The sequence below is a fragment of the Cyprinus carpio genome, chromosome B8, assembly GCF_018340385.1.
Source record: "Cyprinus carpio isolate SPL01 chromosome B8, ASM1834038v1, whole genome shotgun sequence".
NCBI lineage: Eukaryota > Metazoa > Chordata > Actinopteri > Cypriniformes > Cyprinidae > Cyprinus > Cyprinus carpio.
The window spans coordinates 1,037,449-1,053,456 of NC_056604.1; the positions used below are offsets into that span (position 1 = coordinate 1,037,449).

Genomic DNA, 16,008 nt, shown 5'->3' on the forward strand with positions numbered 1-16,008 from the left:
AGAATATAGAGTGCGAGTGTTAGAGGGTCAAGTCAACAAATAGATAAAATAGAGATAGAATAGAGAGTGCAGGTGTTAGAGGGTCAAGTCAACAAATAGATAAAATAGAGTTAGAATATAGAGTGCGAGTGTTAGAGGGTCAAGTCAACAAATAGATAAAATAGAGATAGAATAGAGGGTGCGAGTGTTAGAGGGTCAAGTTAACAAATATATTAAAATAGAATTACAATAGAGGGTGCAAGTGTTAGAGGGTCAAGTCAACAAATAGATAAAATAGAGTTAGAATATAGAGTGCGAGTGTTAGAGGGTCAAGTCAACAAATAGATAAAATAGAAATAGAATAGAGGGTGCGAGTGTTAGAGGGTCAAGTTAACAAATATATTAAATAGAATTACAATAGAGGGTGCAAGTGTTAGAGGGTCAAGTCAACAAATAGATAAAATAGAGTTAGAATATAGAGTGCGAGTGTTAGAGGGTCAAGTCAACAAATAGATAAAATAGAAATAGAATAGAGAGTGCAAGTGTTAGAGGGTCAAATAAAGATTTGACAGCAGAAAGAAACGTGAAGCAGCAGCTGAAGCTAGACATTTGTACAATTTGACTAAAAGCTGGATAAAAACTCTAAACTATCGGTCAGACAACAGAAGACATGGAGTAGATTGAGTGCAAGATCATTTAGAGCCTTCACATATCAAATATGATCCAGTGGGATTTATAGGTTTATAGGTCTGATCTCACCTGAGGAAAGTGTCCTGAAGCTGATTGGGTAAAGCAGCGAAATCAAAGGCACAGTATGACTGCGGCAGAAACACCTCTGTGTTCTTCATCAGCTCCACTGCTGGACTGGTCGTGATGGGAGAACTGGTGAGCGTATCTGTGACTGAAGGAAAGCACGTTATGATACGAGCAGGAACATGTTAGAGGGGCGACATGCAGATATGCAAACAGCTGAGGGGGAACGAAGGCATGCTCCACACGGAATTTAAAGATATTTGGTCCCACACGCTCATTTATAGTTACTTTAAGGTTTTTTAAAATATATATGTCCAAAAAGAGTTTTTCAAAAAAAAAAAAAAAAAATAAAAAAAAATAACATAAAATATATATATATATTTTTTTTTACATATTGTTGCAACATTTTACAAAAATGTAAGATTGAATATATTTGGTCAAAATCCTGTGTTATAAAAGATAAAGTGTTTTGCAGGCTGTTTAAGACAGTATTGGCTGATTAGATGGCAACGCTGAGCTAAAATTTCCAAATCTCAGACCTCAAATACATAAAATATTACCCTTTTTTTACATTTTGGTAAATGTATGATTTGTAATGTTTGATATCATTTTTTGCTCAGAAAAAAAAAAAGATTAAACAAGACACATTCTAATATATGATTTTTTTAAAGCTTTTATTAAACTTTTATTGATGCTTGAAAACCCATTTTCATCTTTTGACCCATGTATTAAAATTGATTTATGTACTAAAATATAAATACATATAAATATGAGATAGATCAGTATTGGATTTTGCTAATAATAATATGTTTAAAGAAAGGCAATAAATAGATTATTTTGCCAATGCTAGTAAAATTAATATATGAAATGTATTAAATAACGTTCTTAGTCTTGCGTTCCTGTGCCACAGCCGCCCAGTGAGAACATACAAGAGCTGATGTTGAATTAAATGCCAGATCAAAAGACCAATAAATACCAAAAAAATATTATACATAATAGAGCTGTCAAAAAAATAAATTAATTAAAATTTCGAAAATTCATCAAAATCAATTCAACAAGAACAATATGCTATTTAAGTGTGAACATAACTTGTTGACTTACTGAAACATGGTTTATTTTCATATTCTTACTGTAAACTTGATTTGCACGTTCAAATGGTTTTCCACACAAAAACAAACATCAGCATGTAAAAACAACCTTGACTTTTTATTTGGATTGCCAAACATGTTAAGGCAGAGACAGTATAAAAAGCAACTGCAGTTTGATGATATAGCAGACATCAAGAAAAACCTAATGACGGGACTCAACCAACCTACACCATTGACTTTCTGTCCAGAAAACCACTTGTAAACATATTTTGTTATGCATTACTATTGAAGTAACAAAGGAGTACGTCTGCCGTTTAGGTGAGGTGTTGTAGACAACCATACATTGCACTGAATCAATACAAAGGTACTTAAGCTAGTTATAGTCGCTGTTGAGCTTCGTTCAACTATGTACAACTATGTACATCACGATAATACTGTATGGCACTGAGCTGAACTGTCGATTAACATCCACTTTATACGATACAATAGATTAATGGCTGTTAATAACAGTATATTCATGTTAATAAGTCGATGCGGAGCGAGCCACCTTACAGTCACTTAGAATCTATTGCAACCTGTCCTTTACCACACAGAGGTGATGAAATAGCAAATACATTCAATAGTATGGTTACAAGACAATATAAGTGCATACAAACAGCTAGATGAAGCCATTTACAGGCAAAATCCAATGACCAGAGGGTTTACGCAGAGCTTGTTTGTAACTGGCACCCTGAAGGAAATGTTTTTCGGGTCCGTGTCACCGTGTAGCCATGTCTAGTTCCACTGCAGCCCTCCATTAGTACATTCATTGGTTAGAAATGAAATTAGTCGCTGCCTCCAATGGAGGCGATGTGTAACACCATGGAAGTGATGTCTGTGGATCCTTGTGTGAGTCGGGAACATCTCACATCTTCCCGTCGTTTTCTGCAGATTAAACAGACAGTAAGAAACCCAGCTAACAAAAATATGTTCTAATAACGTTTTGCTCATGTTCCCAGTATGTTCTCTGAATGATCAAAATGTACAATTTTGAGTTTTTTTCTCCATTCTCTCACTGATGGAGTTTTGGTTTTGGGGACACTTCATTTACAGCGATATCGTTGACTTGATTGCAAATTATTGCACAGATACCATTTAAACTGAACTGAGCTGCATGATGGCATCACTGAATTCAATGATGAGCTGCCTTTAACTGTCATTTTGCATTATTGACACACTGTTCTCCTAATTAATGTTGTTCAGTTGCTTTGACGCAATCTTTTTTGTTTAAAGCGCTATATAAATAAAGATGACTTGACTTGACAATTATACAATTAAACATTATAGGAACTTTAAACGAACATTTCAAGTCATCATTTTGCAAACATTCTGTACATTCTTCGTTCTGAAACAAGTAGTAACATTTAAAAAAAGTTGGATGTGCATCCAACTAAAAACGTTTCAGAAAAAACGTTCCATATATAATATTTTTGTTACAATGCTTTAAAAACATTATTAAAGACCAAATGACTCTAAACTATAACTCTTAAAATTTGTTAGACGTCTTTATTCATATAAGGGGTACATCTGCAGGGTGTACATGCATTCCAGCGTTGAAACAAAACTAGCCCAATTGCTATTCCCACTGCATCTCATGTTTTTAAATGAAAAAGTACTCTGTGATTGGCCTCCGTTGTTCTTTGTATTAAAGGGGTCATATGATGCTGCTAAAAAGAACATTATTTGGTGTATTTGGTGTAATGAGATGTGTTTATGCGGTTTAAGGGTCAAAAAGCACATTATTTTCCACGTACTGTAAATTATTGTTTCTCCTCTATGCCCCGCCTTCTGAAACACGTCGATTTTCACAAAGCTCATTGTTCTGAAAAGCGAGGTGTGCTCTGATTGGCCAGCTCCAGTGCCTTGTGATTGGCTGAATGCCTCAAGCGTGTGACGAAATGTAACGCCCCTCACATACTGTGATGAGTGTCCTGGTCAGAACACAGGCGCGACTAGACAATAACTATAAAACCCATTACAAACGAGGCATTGGTTGCATCCAGTGGGGACATAATTATGGATTCTAATGACTTAATATAATTATAAAGTTGCATCACGCCACGTAAACATAAAACCACGTCTGCATTTGTGATCGGAGAAATTACAAACAACAAGCGCTACTCTACACTGCCCAAAACTCGCATTTGAATCATCAGTGGCAAATTCTTTACATACAGAGTGAGTCAGAACAGCCGGCATTGTATTCTTCTCTCCCAGGAAACAGTTCTCCATAAAATGCGCAGCACACATGTGAATATTTGGGTTGAACTGTTCTGGAACAGTGTTGTAAATACAACTTAACCACTGATTTCTAGTTGTGTCCTCTTTTGGAAGGCCAAACAAAGTATTTTTGCTTTCACAATGATACACAGCGTCTTCACAACATGGCGCTTGCGGCAACAGCGAGAACCAAAGTTCCACCTCTTTCTTTGTGAACATTTAGGCGGCGTTATGCAAAACTTCCCACATCGTGATGTAGACATGTGGGGGCGTGTTTAAGCAAGGCATTTTAGGAGGGTGTGGATGAGTCTTAACTTTTATAAAGAATATCTCTTTGGGTTTGAGACTTTAGTCTAAGTCCATAACTTTATGGATCTTATCTATTCACGAACAGCTTGTAACACTCCAAAGAGAAAGGAAAACTTGAAATTGCATTATATGCCCCCTTTAAACTATGCATACATGATGCTGTTTTGTTTCAAATTGTTTGAGCAACTTAATTACATATATATGGTTTATAAACATCATTTTAAACATTACACACTTTTTTTTTTAAAGATAGTCGTGTTATTTTATTCTTTGAAAAAAACGTGTTAGTTATTTTGCTCGATGTGCCCTCTTGTGGCCTCAGGAGAGAAGCCAAAAGCTTGTTCCCCCTAACTGAAATTATGCCTAATATAATTTGAATATTAATAATATTTAAATACAAAATTCTAATTTAGTTTTTCAGCCATTTTGACAGCCCTAACGTGCACTAAAAAACAACTCACGGCAAACGTGTGAAAGTAGCCCAAATCTGCTGAAAAAACTGGCAACCCTGGTGCATTCCCCTGGGAATCGAACCCATGACCTAGTGCCATGATCTACTGTTTGAGCTAAAGGAATAAATATTATTGCAGAGGTAATTGCATCTGTTTTCTCACCGCTGGAGCAGGTCTGTGTCGTCGTCACTTGCTGATTTGCAACCAGCGCCGCAGAGCTCAAACCTTAAGGATCGTAGATCACAGAACATTACAATCAACTCTTACCATATGCATTCTTCACTCTAAACATGCTTAAAGGACTCATTTTTATCTAGCAATTTTGTTCCCTTGAGTTGCACCCAAAACCATTCATAGTTTAGTTTTAGTTGTTTAGTTTTTCATGAGCATTCCCCCTCGCTCCTCCACTTAGAATTAAATGCATAATTTTTGCTGCTGTCTTTAAAGCCAAGCACACGAAGACCACAAGACAGGATTTGAACTTGGGTTGTGCTGTATGTTTTAATAGCACAACAAACTCTTGTTTTACAAGACTCCTCATGATATGAGCCCTTTAATATAGGCTATAGTGAGTTCAGTAGTGTAGTATAGTTCAGTTGTTTTGACCTTTTCACCTTGAAAGGGGTCATACAGGCCAGACATCAGCGTGTAGCTCATGCCCAGGTGAGTGAGATGATGCGCCTGAAGGTGGCGGCTGAAGGGAACCGATTCTCTCTCCCGTTCAGTCTCGCGTTCCTGCTCTGGAGATCCTCTTTCTCCAGGCTGAAGGAGTAAAACATAATGTGTAAACAACTTTGAAATTCTATGAAGAAAATTTGTCTCTGATTGTCATATATTTTATTTGGTTAGACTGTCAAAGCCCTTGAACCATTCGTAAACAATTTGACGGAATATTCTGTGCTATCAATAGGACACATATGTAAAATGTAAAAGACCTACACGAAACCATCACATTGATCAACTGTCTAATTAATTTATTTAAGTACTTCAAGTGCATCACTATAAACATGTTTTGTGAGTCCACTGTGTAAACAATTCCCAACAATTTGCCAGCATTAATTTTTTCTACTTTAAATTTTATTGCTGTGTCTGGATTTTCCTGAAGGAACTATATTTACATTGTAGTTATTTAGCAGATGCTGCTATTAGGGCTGTCAAAATGACTGAAAAACTAAATTAGAATTTTCTGCTTAAATATGATATTATATTCGAATTTAAAAGGCATAACTTCAGTTAGGGGGAAAAAAGCTTTTGGCTTCTCTCCTGAGGCCACAAGGGGACGCATCGAGCAAAATATTATGCACATTTCTTCAAAGCATAATAAAATAGCAGACTATCTTTGAAAAAAAAAGTGCATAGTGTTTAAAATAATGTTTATAAACCATAATAAAGTTGCTTAAACAATAATAATTAAAAAAAAAAAAACAGCGCATATATGTATGTTTAGTTTAAAACAAAGGACCAAAAACCAATCACAAAGGGTAGGCTACTTTCTTCATTTAAAAACATGAGATACAGTTGGATGGGGAAAACCGGCCATTACGTCTTGAGACATGTTTTTTTAAAGTTGAACTTACATTAATTTTGCAACTTGAGAGATGCAAGTGCAATGCTGATAGATGTCCCTCTAGAAAATGTGATAAATATGCATTCTGTGTGAACGGCTTGGTTTCAGTTTTGACGTAAACAACATCTTCTTCACACTGATGCTCTCGTTTTCCGCTTTATATTGAATGAACAACGTAGCAGCACCGCATCTAGTGGGTTCATCTGGATAGGCTAACAAAAGCATTCAAATGCAATCAATGACACACACATCGTCATCGCATCTCGTGCGCCAATGATAAGGCTGCCTGACGGCTGAGGCAGACCTCAAATTCGAATGCAACCCCTTTGCAGTAAAATGTGGATTTTTTTTTTTTTTAATTCAATGAATATTCTAAATTCTAATTTTTTTTTGACAGCCCTAGCTGCTATCCAAAACAATTTTAGCTTCACAGTTTGTTTACACCACATTTAGGCCCATATTATAAGCCTAACTAAAAATGGTTTACTTGATTCTTGAAGTGAGATACATACAACAGGAGATTTGCCGTGATACGGCAGAAGAGGATGTGACAGAAGCTCCAATGCTGTCGAATCTGTCACTGGTTTGCTGCTTTGAACCCCTTCTGAATCCTCTCTCCCTGCCGTTTTTCCATACAGAGGGTAATGGAAACCTACAATGGAAAACACACAACTTACACTTTACAAGTAGTTTGTAGTACAAGCTCCACTACATGAAAGTTTTGTGGTCATATTTGTGATGTACAGAAGAAGATACCTGGGTAATTATGCACCAAAGCTGGAGACATCACTCTGTAAGCATTGCTGCTCGTCTCACACAGGTGTAAATAGGGGTAGGGGTGCTGGAACTGAATGAAGGATTGCTGGGGAGATGACGCAGCCCCTCTTGCATTCTGCGAGTCTTCAGACGTCTCACCCGCTATCTCGTCTCCCTCCTGTCTGGTACTTTCCTCGATGACCTCAGCAGCCGTCTCACACTTGATGTTCTGGAGTTCAGCCTCCAGCCTGGACTCGGGCTCTAGAGGCATGTGCCAGTCTTTCCCCTTGTCTGGACTCAGACTCATTTCCTCAGAGATCTTGTTGACCTCTTGATTTTGCTGCTTCACATATTTGGACTGATAAGAGTGGCTCCAGGACTGAGATTCTGAGGCCTAAACCCAGAGGAACATCTACTGTCAAACAGTTTCTGGTCTGACAACCAATGAAATCACACACCTTACAGGGAAGCCCTTTGTTATGAAACAGTAGCCCTGCGAAACTAGTGTTTAATGAGTTCTTTGTCATGGAAAATTTCAAAAGGATGGCATTCTTAGAAATAAATATGCTCTCAATCATCAAAGAATCCTGGCAATTCGATCATTTCATGATTAAGGATCATATTTCCAAAACAACATACTTTGGATTGATATTCCAGCAAAACCAAGGACATTTCTAGAAGTCTGTTATTGTCTTTAAAAGAACATTTCCTCAGTAAATGATAAGTAACATCAGTAACTTACATTTAGAAATGTTACATTTGTGTCCACATTTGATTTAGAGTTTGAACTCTCCAAACTGAGGTCTTCAGATTCCTTGAGGACCCCTTGTTCTTTTGACATAGAGATATGGGACGTTTTCCCCTGTTGGTGCTGCTGCTGAAATGACAGCTGCTTGTCCAAATCCACATAGATGAATCCAGGTTTTGCACAGTTAATCTTAACAGAGTTTGCCCCTTTATGAATCGACTGAGGAGAGCTTATAAATTGTTTTTGCTCATCCTTTGTTCTTTCCTTTTGCTCAGATCCTCGTCTAACTTGACCTCTACTCTTGCTATACTGTATTTCCTCACAGCATGCCTCACTGAGCGGTCTGTGGGTGCTGGGCATCATTAGAACCTTCTGGTCCATTTGAACACCCCGGCTGTACTGTCCATAGTACAAAGACTGAGCCAGTGCTGTGTGCGTTTCAGCGTACTGAAGCTGTGATTGGGAACTTGAGTGGCTAGAGGATTCTGAGCTTTTTATATCCTCATTTAAATCTCTCAAATCATCCTTCATCCGACCGTAAGGTGAGGCCACCTTATGAAACGAAGTGGAATTGGCTTGCCCAGAATGCAAGTAACCTGGGATGCAATGGGATTCATAACCATGGCCATGAGATGTGGACTGGACCTCTTTTCCGGGGGTCACCGTGGGAGTGGTACTCATTGAGGGAATTTTGGGATTGATGTTGCTGTTTGAGTTTGAATCTTGTGTCGAGTTCCTTCTGGACCTTGAGTTTGACCCACCGTCCTCAGCTGCATCAGATATGTCGGAGTATGCAGGGCTGTTTGTTTTAGTACTCGCTCCATCTCCGTTTGTAAGAGGGACGCAGTCTGTTCTTGCAGAACTCCCGATGGAAGGACTTGGTGCATTGTCTGAGAAGGTGTACACCTTGTCTGCCTCAGCTCTGATACTCGCCATGCGGCTTTCTTGCATTTCACTTGGACCGTTTACAACATCTTGCTTGCTCAAGTGCTCTTTCAAAAGGCTCACAGGAAAGTCTTTCCCAATAGTTTTTGTATCATCCACTTTTGTGTAAATCGGGTCACTTTTGGGACTCCGGGGATCTTTACAATTCCTGTCCTTTAATCGATGCTTTTCCTTTCTCTTACTGTCTTTGCTCTGGACTGCGGTGGTGTTGGCCATGTTAACTTGTGCAATAATGTCCAGCTTTGGCTTGATGGTTTTCAGTGAGAGGTTCTTGGCTTTTGTGAGGGCAACAGTTGGAGAGGCCTGATTAGAAGAAACTTCTGTGATTTTAGTGGAAAATGCAGCAGGTGGAATAGCGGTCAGCTTCGGAGGAGCAGGGGCAGCGTTCATGAGTCTGTTGGTTCGAGACTTGGCTAAGCATCTCTCAGTGAACCCTTCTTTCTTAACTTTGCTACATATGTCCCTCTTATCAATAGCACCCTCTGCTTCGAGCTTAGGCATTTCAACAGATGTACTACGATCCGTCATGAGGCAGTTCTCAAGGACAACGGACATGTTAATGAGTGGAAGGTTGCTCAGATCGTCAATTGATCCGTCTTTACTTGCCACATTCGGGCGTAGTTTTTGCATTGGCTATGGGACTGCTATCATTGTTGAGCAATGCTTTCCTGCTCTTTGGAGAACCGACTGCATTGAGTTTATACATGCTTCTGGGCTTCTTGGTGATGATGTTCTCAGAAGAATCAAAAGGTACCGAGCTGAGTGCTTCATCAAAATCTGAAAGCCTGTCCTCGCTCTCCACCTCAAACTCTTGCTTTCTGTCACTGTTCAGGTGAGCGTGTGACTGATGGTAACGGAGCCCGTTGATATGTTTGTACTTCTTGTTGCAGTTCGGATGCGGACAGTCTATTAGCATTGGGGACGCACAAACTTGATCAAGAAACACAGGGTCAGATTTACCCTGAGGGGTGGAAGGAGCGCTCCTGGATTTGGCTCGTATCCTTTTCCCATTCCCATTCCTAATGTCATCCGAGACCAAGCTTAAATCTAGATCAGCTGGGGCTTTGCCTTTTCGTTTTCCACACATAAGTGGATTGGATTTGATGTCATCCACGGCGTAGTATCCAGGTGTCCTACAGCCACTGAGGTTCAGACTCCCTCGTCTTCCTTTGTTGCCGATTCCCACACCGCGCCTCTTGTGAGTTAGCCCTCGTATCTTGGAAAGACTCGGGTCTACAGCTGGTTGATCTGGTATGGCCAGCCGCATCCGTTTACCACGTCCGGCAGTGCATAAGGCATTTCAGAGTCACTCATTGGTGATTCACAAAACCTAGTTAAGAACAACAAGGAGTCATGAGTGTATGTAAATAAATCAACTTTTTTCAAATGAACGGATCTAAATTCAAAATAGGTCTGAATCTTGACCTAAAATACTTCTTGAATCTTAATTTAAATGTACAGTATATATACTAGGGATGGTAAGGTTCACCGATCGGTGCATCAGCATAAAAGCAATGATGCGTTATTGATTTTAAAAAAGTGTGCCTCGGATACAAGTTAGAATTTGTATTGCAATGCATCATATCTATTTGGATCAGTAAAAATCTATTTATTTATATATACAGTAATTATACTTTTATTATTAAGAAAATGACCAATAATTTGTGACCAATGTAGATTGATTTCTCCTCTCTAAACTGTTTCTCAAGTGCCTCCTTTTTTAGCACCACTGTAGCTACATGAACACTACTGTCACAAGCTCTAGCTGGAGTGCCCGTGAGCTTCGCTAGAGAGCACGCTATTGCAGACTCCGGCCACTTTACCCCGGACTCCATTTACTATAATCCTTTGTCCCGACTCATCAGCACTCACTAACTGCAGTCACCTGTCTCTCATCACCTCATTAGTCACACACTATAAGAATGGAACATACACACACACACTCTCACTGCTGATGATGGTTAGCCTGTAGCATTTCCGTGTTTCAGTGTTTCCTTGCCTTCGTGTTTTTGATCTTGTACTTTTTTTTTGTTTTTGTTTTTTTTTTGCCTGCCTTGACCATTGTTTGTTTTTTTTTTTATTGTTTTCTGATTTGCCTTGGATATTACTGTTTGACCCTGTCTGCTTGATTACGATCTTAATAAAGCTGCATTTGGTCCTCAACTCTGTTGTCAAACTCCACACATTACAACTACAGAGACTGAGGCGTGTCCTGAGAGTCACATAAATTGTGACCCTGGACCACAAAACCAGTCTTAAGTTTTAATTTTTCAAAATTTAGATTTATACATCATCTGAAAGTTGAATAAATAAGCTTTCCATTCATGTATGGTTTGTTAGGAGGACAATATTTGGCCGAGATGCAACTACTTGAAAATCTGGAATCTGAGGGTGCAAAAAAATCTAAATATTGAGAAAATCACCTTTAAAGTTGTCCAGATGAAGTTCTTAGCAATGCAAATTACTAATCAAAAGTTATATTTTGATATATTTACATCAAGTAATTTACAAAATATCTTCATGGAACATGATCTTTACTTGATATCCTAATGATTTTTGTCATAAAAGAAAAATCTATAATTTTGACGCATACAATGTTTTTTTGGCTATTGCTACAAATATACCCCAGCGACTTAAGACTGGTTTTATGCTCCAGGATCATAATTAATATGGCAGAGGTAGGGCTGCATCTTCCACCAAATAATTACAATCAACCAAAGAAATAAAAGCTAACTATCTGTACCATATTGAATTGCATAGCATTGAATCACATTGTATTGAATTGAATCGAAATCGGATCACACTGCAACATAACGGGGTGAATCGTAATGCATTGCATCAGTAGCTGCTTCATATGTAAGGCATAATCAACAGCTGGTCCTGCATTTAAGGATTTTAAATACACGACGTGGAGGCCAAGAACCACCTGTAAAGTGCATTTAAAATCCTTGAATGCATGGCAAGCCGTTGATTATCCCACTTATTCCATGGTCATTTGTCAAGTTATAGACAAATTAAAACTAGTATTGCTCTTTGCAGCACAGTATTTGACCTGAAGGGTGAAAAGTTTCGGTTATTTCCGTCAGTTACGGCTCGTTAGCTCTAGCATTATGCCCTCTTCAAATCAGACACAGAGATGAAATAGTGCAGTGAGATCACATTTATTTTAATGAAATATAGCATTCATTTCAATTAATTATCAATTGAGAGAGAGAAAGAGAGAGATGATAGTTGTGTGTGCGTTACCTGCGTGCCACGTTGGCGCGTCTATCTTTACAAACAATGAATTACTTCAAAAACAGCGATTTTACCACCTCGTTGCTGAGGAATATAATGTAGCAATCTAGTATCTAGGTTATTTTATTAATAAAAATCACTGGGAAGCATTGATAAGTTTATGTGTGTTGATAACAAGTTTATGTGTGTGCGCATTGCAATCTGCGATCTCAGACGCTCTCTCTCTCTCTCTCTCTCTCTCTCTCTCTCTGTGTGTGGGGGAGGGGTTGTGCATCAATTAAAGCGCATTAATATGGAACAGTGATTAAACTGACTTTGAAGTACCTGTGCATTAAATGGTTTTACTGCATACCTGCCAGCCAATCAGAATCCAGAGTTCAGTCAGACTATGGAATAAGTATCTTTAATGCATCGCATCATTGGCTATGCATCGAGATGTGTATCGCATCGACCTCGGTTATGGAGATGAACATCCCTAATATATACACTACAAGTTAAGCATTCAAGAATAAAGGAAGGTGTTTTACCGTGGTGGAGCCCAGTCATGCTTGGTACAGTCCAAGAGAGTGCCCACATAGGTCCTTTTCCTCCATGTGACATTAACAACTAGAACCCCTGAAATCAAACAGGAAACAGTCGCAGTAATGAAAAAGCACCCAAAATATTCCAAAAGATTAAATCATTTTCTACAAACACCGAATAAAACCATTAGGTTTAGTCGTATCTTGATGTTTTTTACTGTATTTTTGAATGGATTCATTCTGTGCTTGATCTCAGTGATGAAAGTTAAGATGGTGGTCTGCAATTTTAATTTGCTTAATCAATATGCAACCAGTGTCTCCTCTTCCTTCAAATGCTTCAGTCTCACAGCTGCTTTGAAAACGCAGTCCTGTGGAGCTAATGACAAAACTCGCCCTTCACTCATCACATATCCAGTGAAACCAATCTGAATGCAGTCATTCATAATGTGGTGAGGGAAGAAATAGTGATGCGAGATACTAACTGAAAACACATGCAGGCAGATAATTTTACAGCAGCATATTGTTTTATATGTGTGGAACTTTGCGCAGAATAACAAGCTCTCACCTTCTTCCGTCTCATGCCACACAATACCCTCTAGATTGACGCTTGTTCCTGGTTGACATGGCTCCATGTAGCTGGACTCGAAGGTTTTCTCGGCTTCCTGTGTGTTAGTTCCAACTGACCGCGTCTTAACACTCAACTGGAGAGAGAAAGAGAGCACAAACACAGTGCCAGCTGAAGTATAACACAGTTGCATGCCAGTTCAAAATTGTTCAAAATATGTGACTTTTGTATTTTTAAATTCTGCAATCAAGTGATCACCTAATCCTCCTGTTTCAAGGAAAACACACAAAAGCTCCTATATGACAGCATGTCAGAATAGCCTCGTGAATGATGTCTATCTGAGCGATGTCACTGGAATCAAGGTAAAATGCAAAAAGACATCTAGATAAGGGACAATAGAGCAGAATGGCCAAGACTGGAGGGGGTGGAGCTTGTCTCTATATTTAATACTGTAAATAACACACGAAAGGCAATTTGGCTTTAAACAAGCCAGTATGTCTTTGTCCAAAACATACAGAGGGAAATATGATGCTTAGGTTTCCAATAGCAACAGACCTGAGGAATTTAACAAGGGCTGCGTTAACAAAGGAAATGGCTGACAAACAAAAGAAAACCTCTTTATATCGAGATCGAATGTAAATGCATCATTGCACGGAAGGTGTTTGGTGCTAGTTTTGCTTTTGACGAATCTTGCCGGCTGCAAAGAGATTCGCGCATAGCGCACAAAGAAGCAAACACAAGCAGCGAAGCACCTTTGGTTTTTTTAGCGCATGTGGAAGCGTGATTCTCAAGCACACACAAACACTGAATCCGCCATCAGCTCAACCTACAGCCTCACGCTGCTCGTTTCTTCATAACGCAGTATGTGATCGCACGCGCGTTATCCACACATGGAAGGACAGATATGAGCTTACCGTTCTTAGGCTGTGCTCCTCGGTATTTGTGTGGTCAACAATAGCCGCGTCCATTCCGCCCCTGCCGATGAGATTCTCCGTTCCGTTCTCCGAAAGCGGGCCGAATTCATCGCTTGGCTTCTCCTTCCGCGTCTTCACTGAGTCTTTCTCTCTTTTCACCCCTTTGCTCTGGGTTTTGCCCTTTTTGCCGTCTTTGGTTCTGCCGAGCGGCGCCGGGTCGTCGCTGTCCACCGGCGCTGGTGCTGAATTCATCTCTACGCCGCGTCCTTGAGCCTCGCGCCGCTTACCGACGCATGCTTTGGGAATGCCGCTCACAATCTCCAGCGACGGGAATCGATCCGTGTCCGTGGAGGAATTCCTTCGTTTCAGCTTGAATTTCTTGGGCTCCTTGCAGAGGAACGGCTGCGTCAGGCCGTCGAACGCGGCGCCTCCTGCGTTTGCGCAATTGTATTCCAGCGCTTCTCGACCTTCCGCCGCGCTTTTAACGCTCAAAACGCGATTCATCTCCAATCTCTGTCGATCCTTCTCCAAATCCGCGTCCAGGTCGATGATCAGATTCCCAACGCCGATCTCCCAGTCATCCCCGCTGTCATCCGGATCCGCTCCGTGCGTCTTGATTCTCTGCTGAAGGGAGGAACTGACTGACATTATCCACACAGGATTTCTGACAGAAAACGGTGATGAATCCTAAATCAAGTGGATGGGAGGGTATTAATCACGAGTGCTAATGGAAATGGTGCTGGTGAAACACTGCACACATTAAAACATCTTGTAGCCTAATGTTTTAAGTGAAGGATTGCCATTGTGTTGCAAATTAATCCATCAATAAGTTTCAGCAACAACATTTCTGCGGTTCCTAAAAAGTCTAGATTCTTTCTTCCACAAATTAAGGCCTTAAAAAGTGTTGAATCAGTGCAGTAGAGTCATTAAATCATTGAACGTTTCAAAGCATGAATATCTTCCTCAGCATTTTTGTTTTCCGATACAAATATCTAGACATCAAAACATTAAATCAATACAAACTTACTCCAAATGTAAAATGTCTTGGATATATTGAGTTTAAGCTTAAAACAAGTACAAATAGTTATCAATGTAGTATGAAAACTTGTTTTCTCTTTGAATTCTTTGATTTCTCTATATATGCACAAATCTGTACATAAATCTGTTCCAGATTCATACACATTATTATTTATTGTCAAATCTTATTATTTAAATGTTTTCTGCTCTCATACTGTATGTATGCACGTATGTACCAAGAGCACCTTAAAAAACACAACAAATTCCTTGTGTCTCTGCGCACACTTGACAAATAAAGCTAATGCTGATTCTGAATTAAGCTGATTTTGGCAGATATCTGTTCTTGTTTTATTTTGATCAGTTTATCAGAAGACAAGACTTCTTATCTTAAGTCATTTTGCATTTCAAGTAAATGTATTTTGAATTAAGATTCTTCAGACATATGCATTGTAAAAGAACATCTTGACATATTGTGTTCCCTTCAATTTAGTCTTAAAAAGGTCTTAAAGTCTTAAATTGAGCTTCATCAACCCTGCACAAACACTTTAAAACTGCCAAAAATGTTTCTGCTCAGTTCAGAGTTTCAATCTAAAATTATTTAAATTAAAAGTCAAAAAAGTGCAATGAACAACACTGCAACAAGGGCGTATGGGGTATTTGTGTGTATTAGTTAGCAGTCGCATTTTCCATATTTCTCACAGTTTAGCTGCAACCTTGGCGCTCCAAAACTGCAATTTTACAGTTTTTGTTTTAATATAAATGTACAATATATACAATAATGCATGGAAAACACAAAATATATAGTTAAAATCAAGGCCATTTATTTAATGCATTGCATCTTTCAGTGTTTCTCTTGTCTAGAACAGTGTTGCATTGGCACTAAGACAAGTGCAAACCC

At 39.1% G+C, this 16,008-nt stretch overlaps 1 protein-coding gene across 1 annotated transcript; it reads right to left on the reverse strand.

The window, feature by feature from the left end:
- Positions 1–1,922: 1,922 nt before the first annotated feature.
- On the reverse strand, positions 1,923–14,812 carry LOC122138195 (zinc finger protein 608-like). Its single transcript, XM_042729151.1, is given in 11 exon segments — positions 1,923–2,744; positions 5,003–5,065; positions 5,455–5,602; positions 6,920–7,059; positions 7,164–7,557; positions 7,906–9,456; positions 9,458–10,141; positions 10,144–10,186; positions 12,621–12,708; positions 13,180–13,315; positions 14,094–14,812. Coding segments are annotated over 11 exon segments (3,915 nt in total). The 5' UTR covers positions 14,742–14,812; the 3' UTR covers positions 1,923–2,724.
- Positions 14,813–16,008: the final 1,196 nt, after the last annotated feature.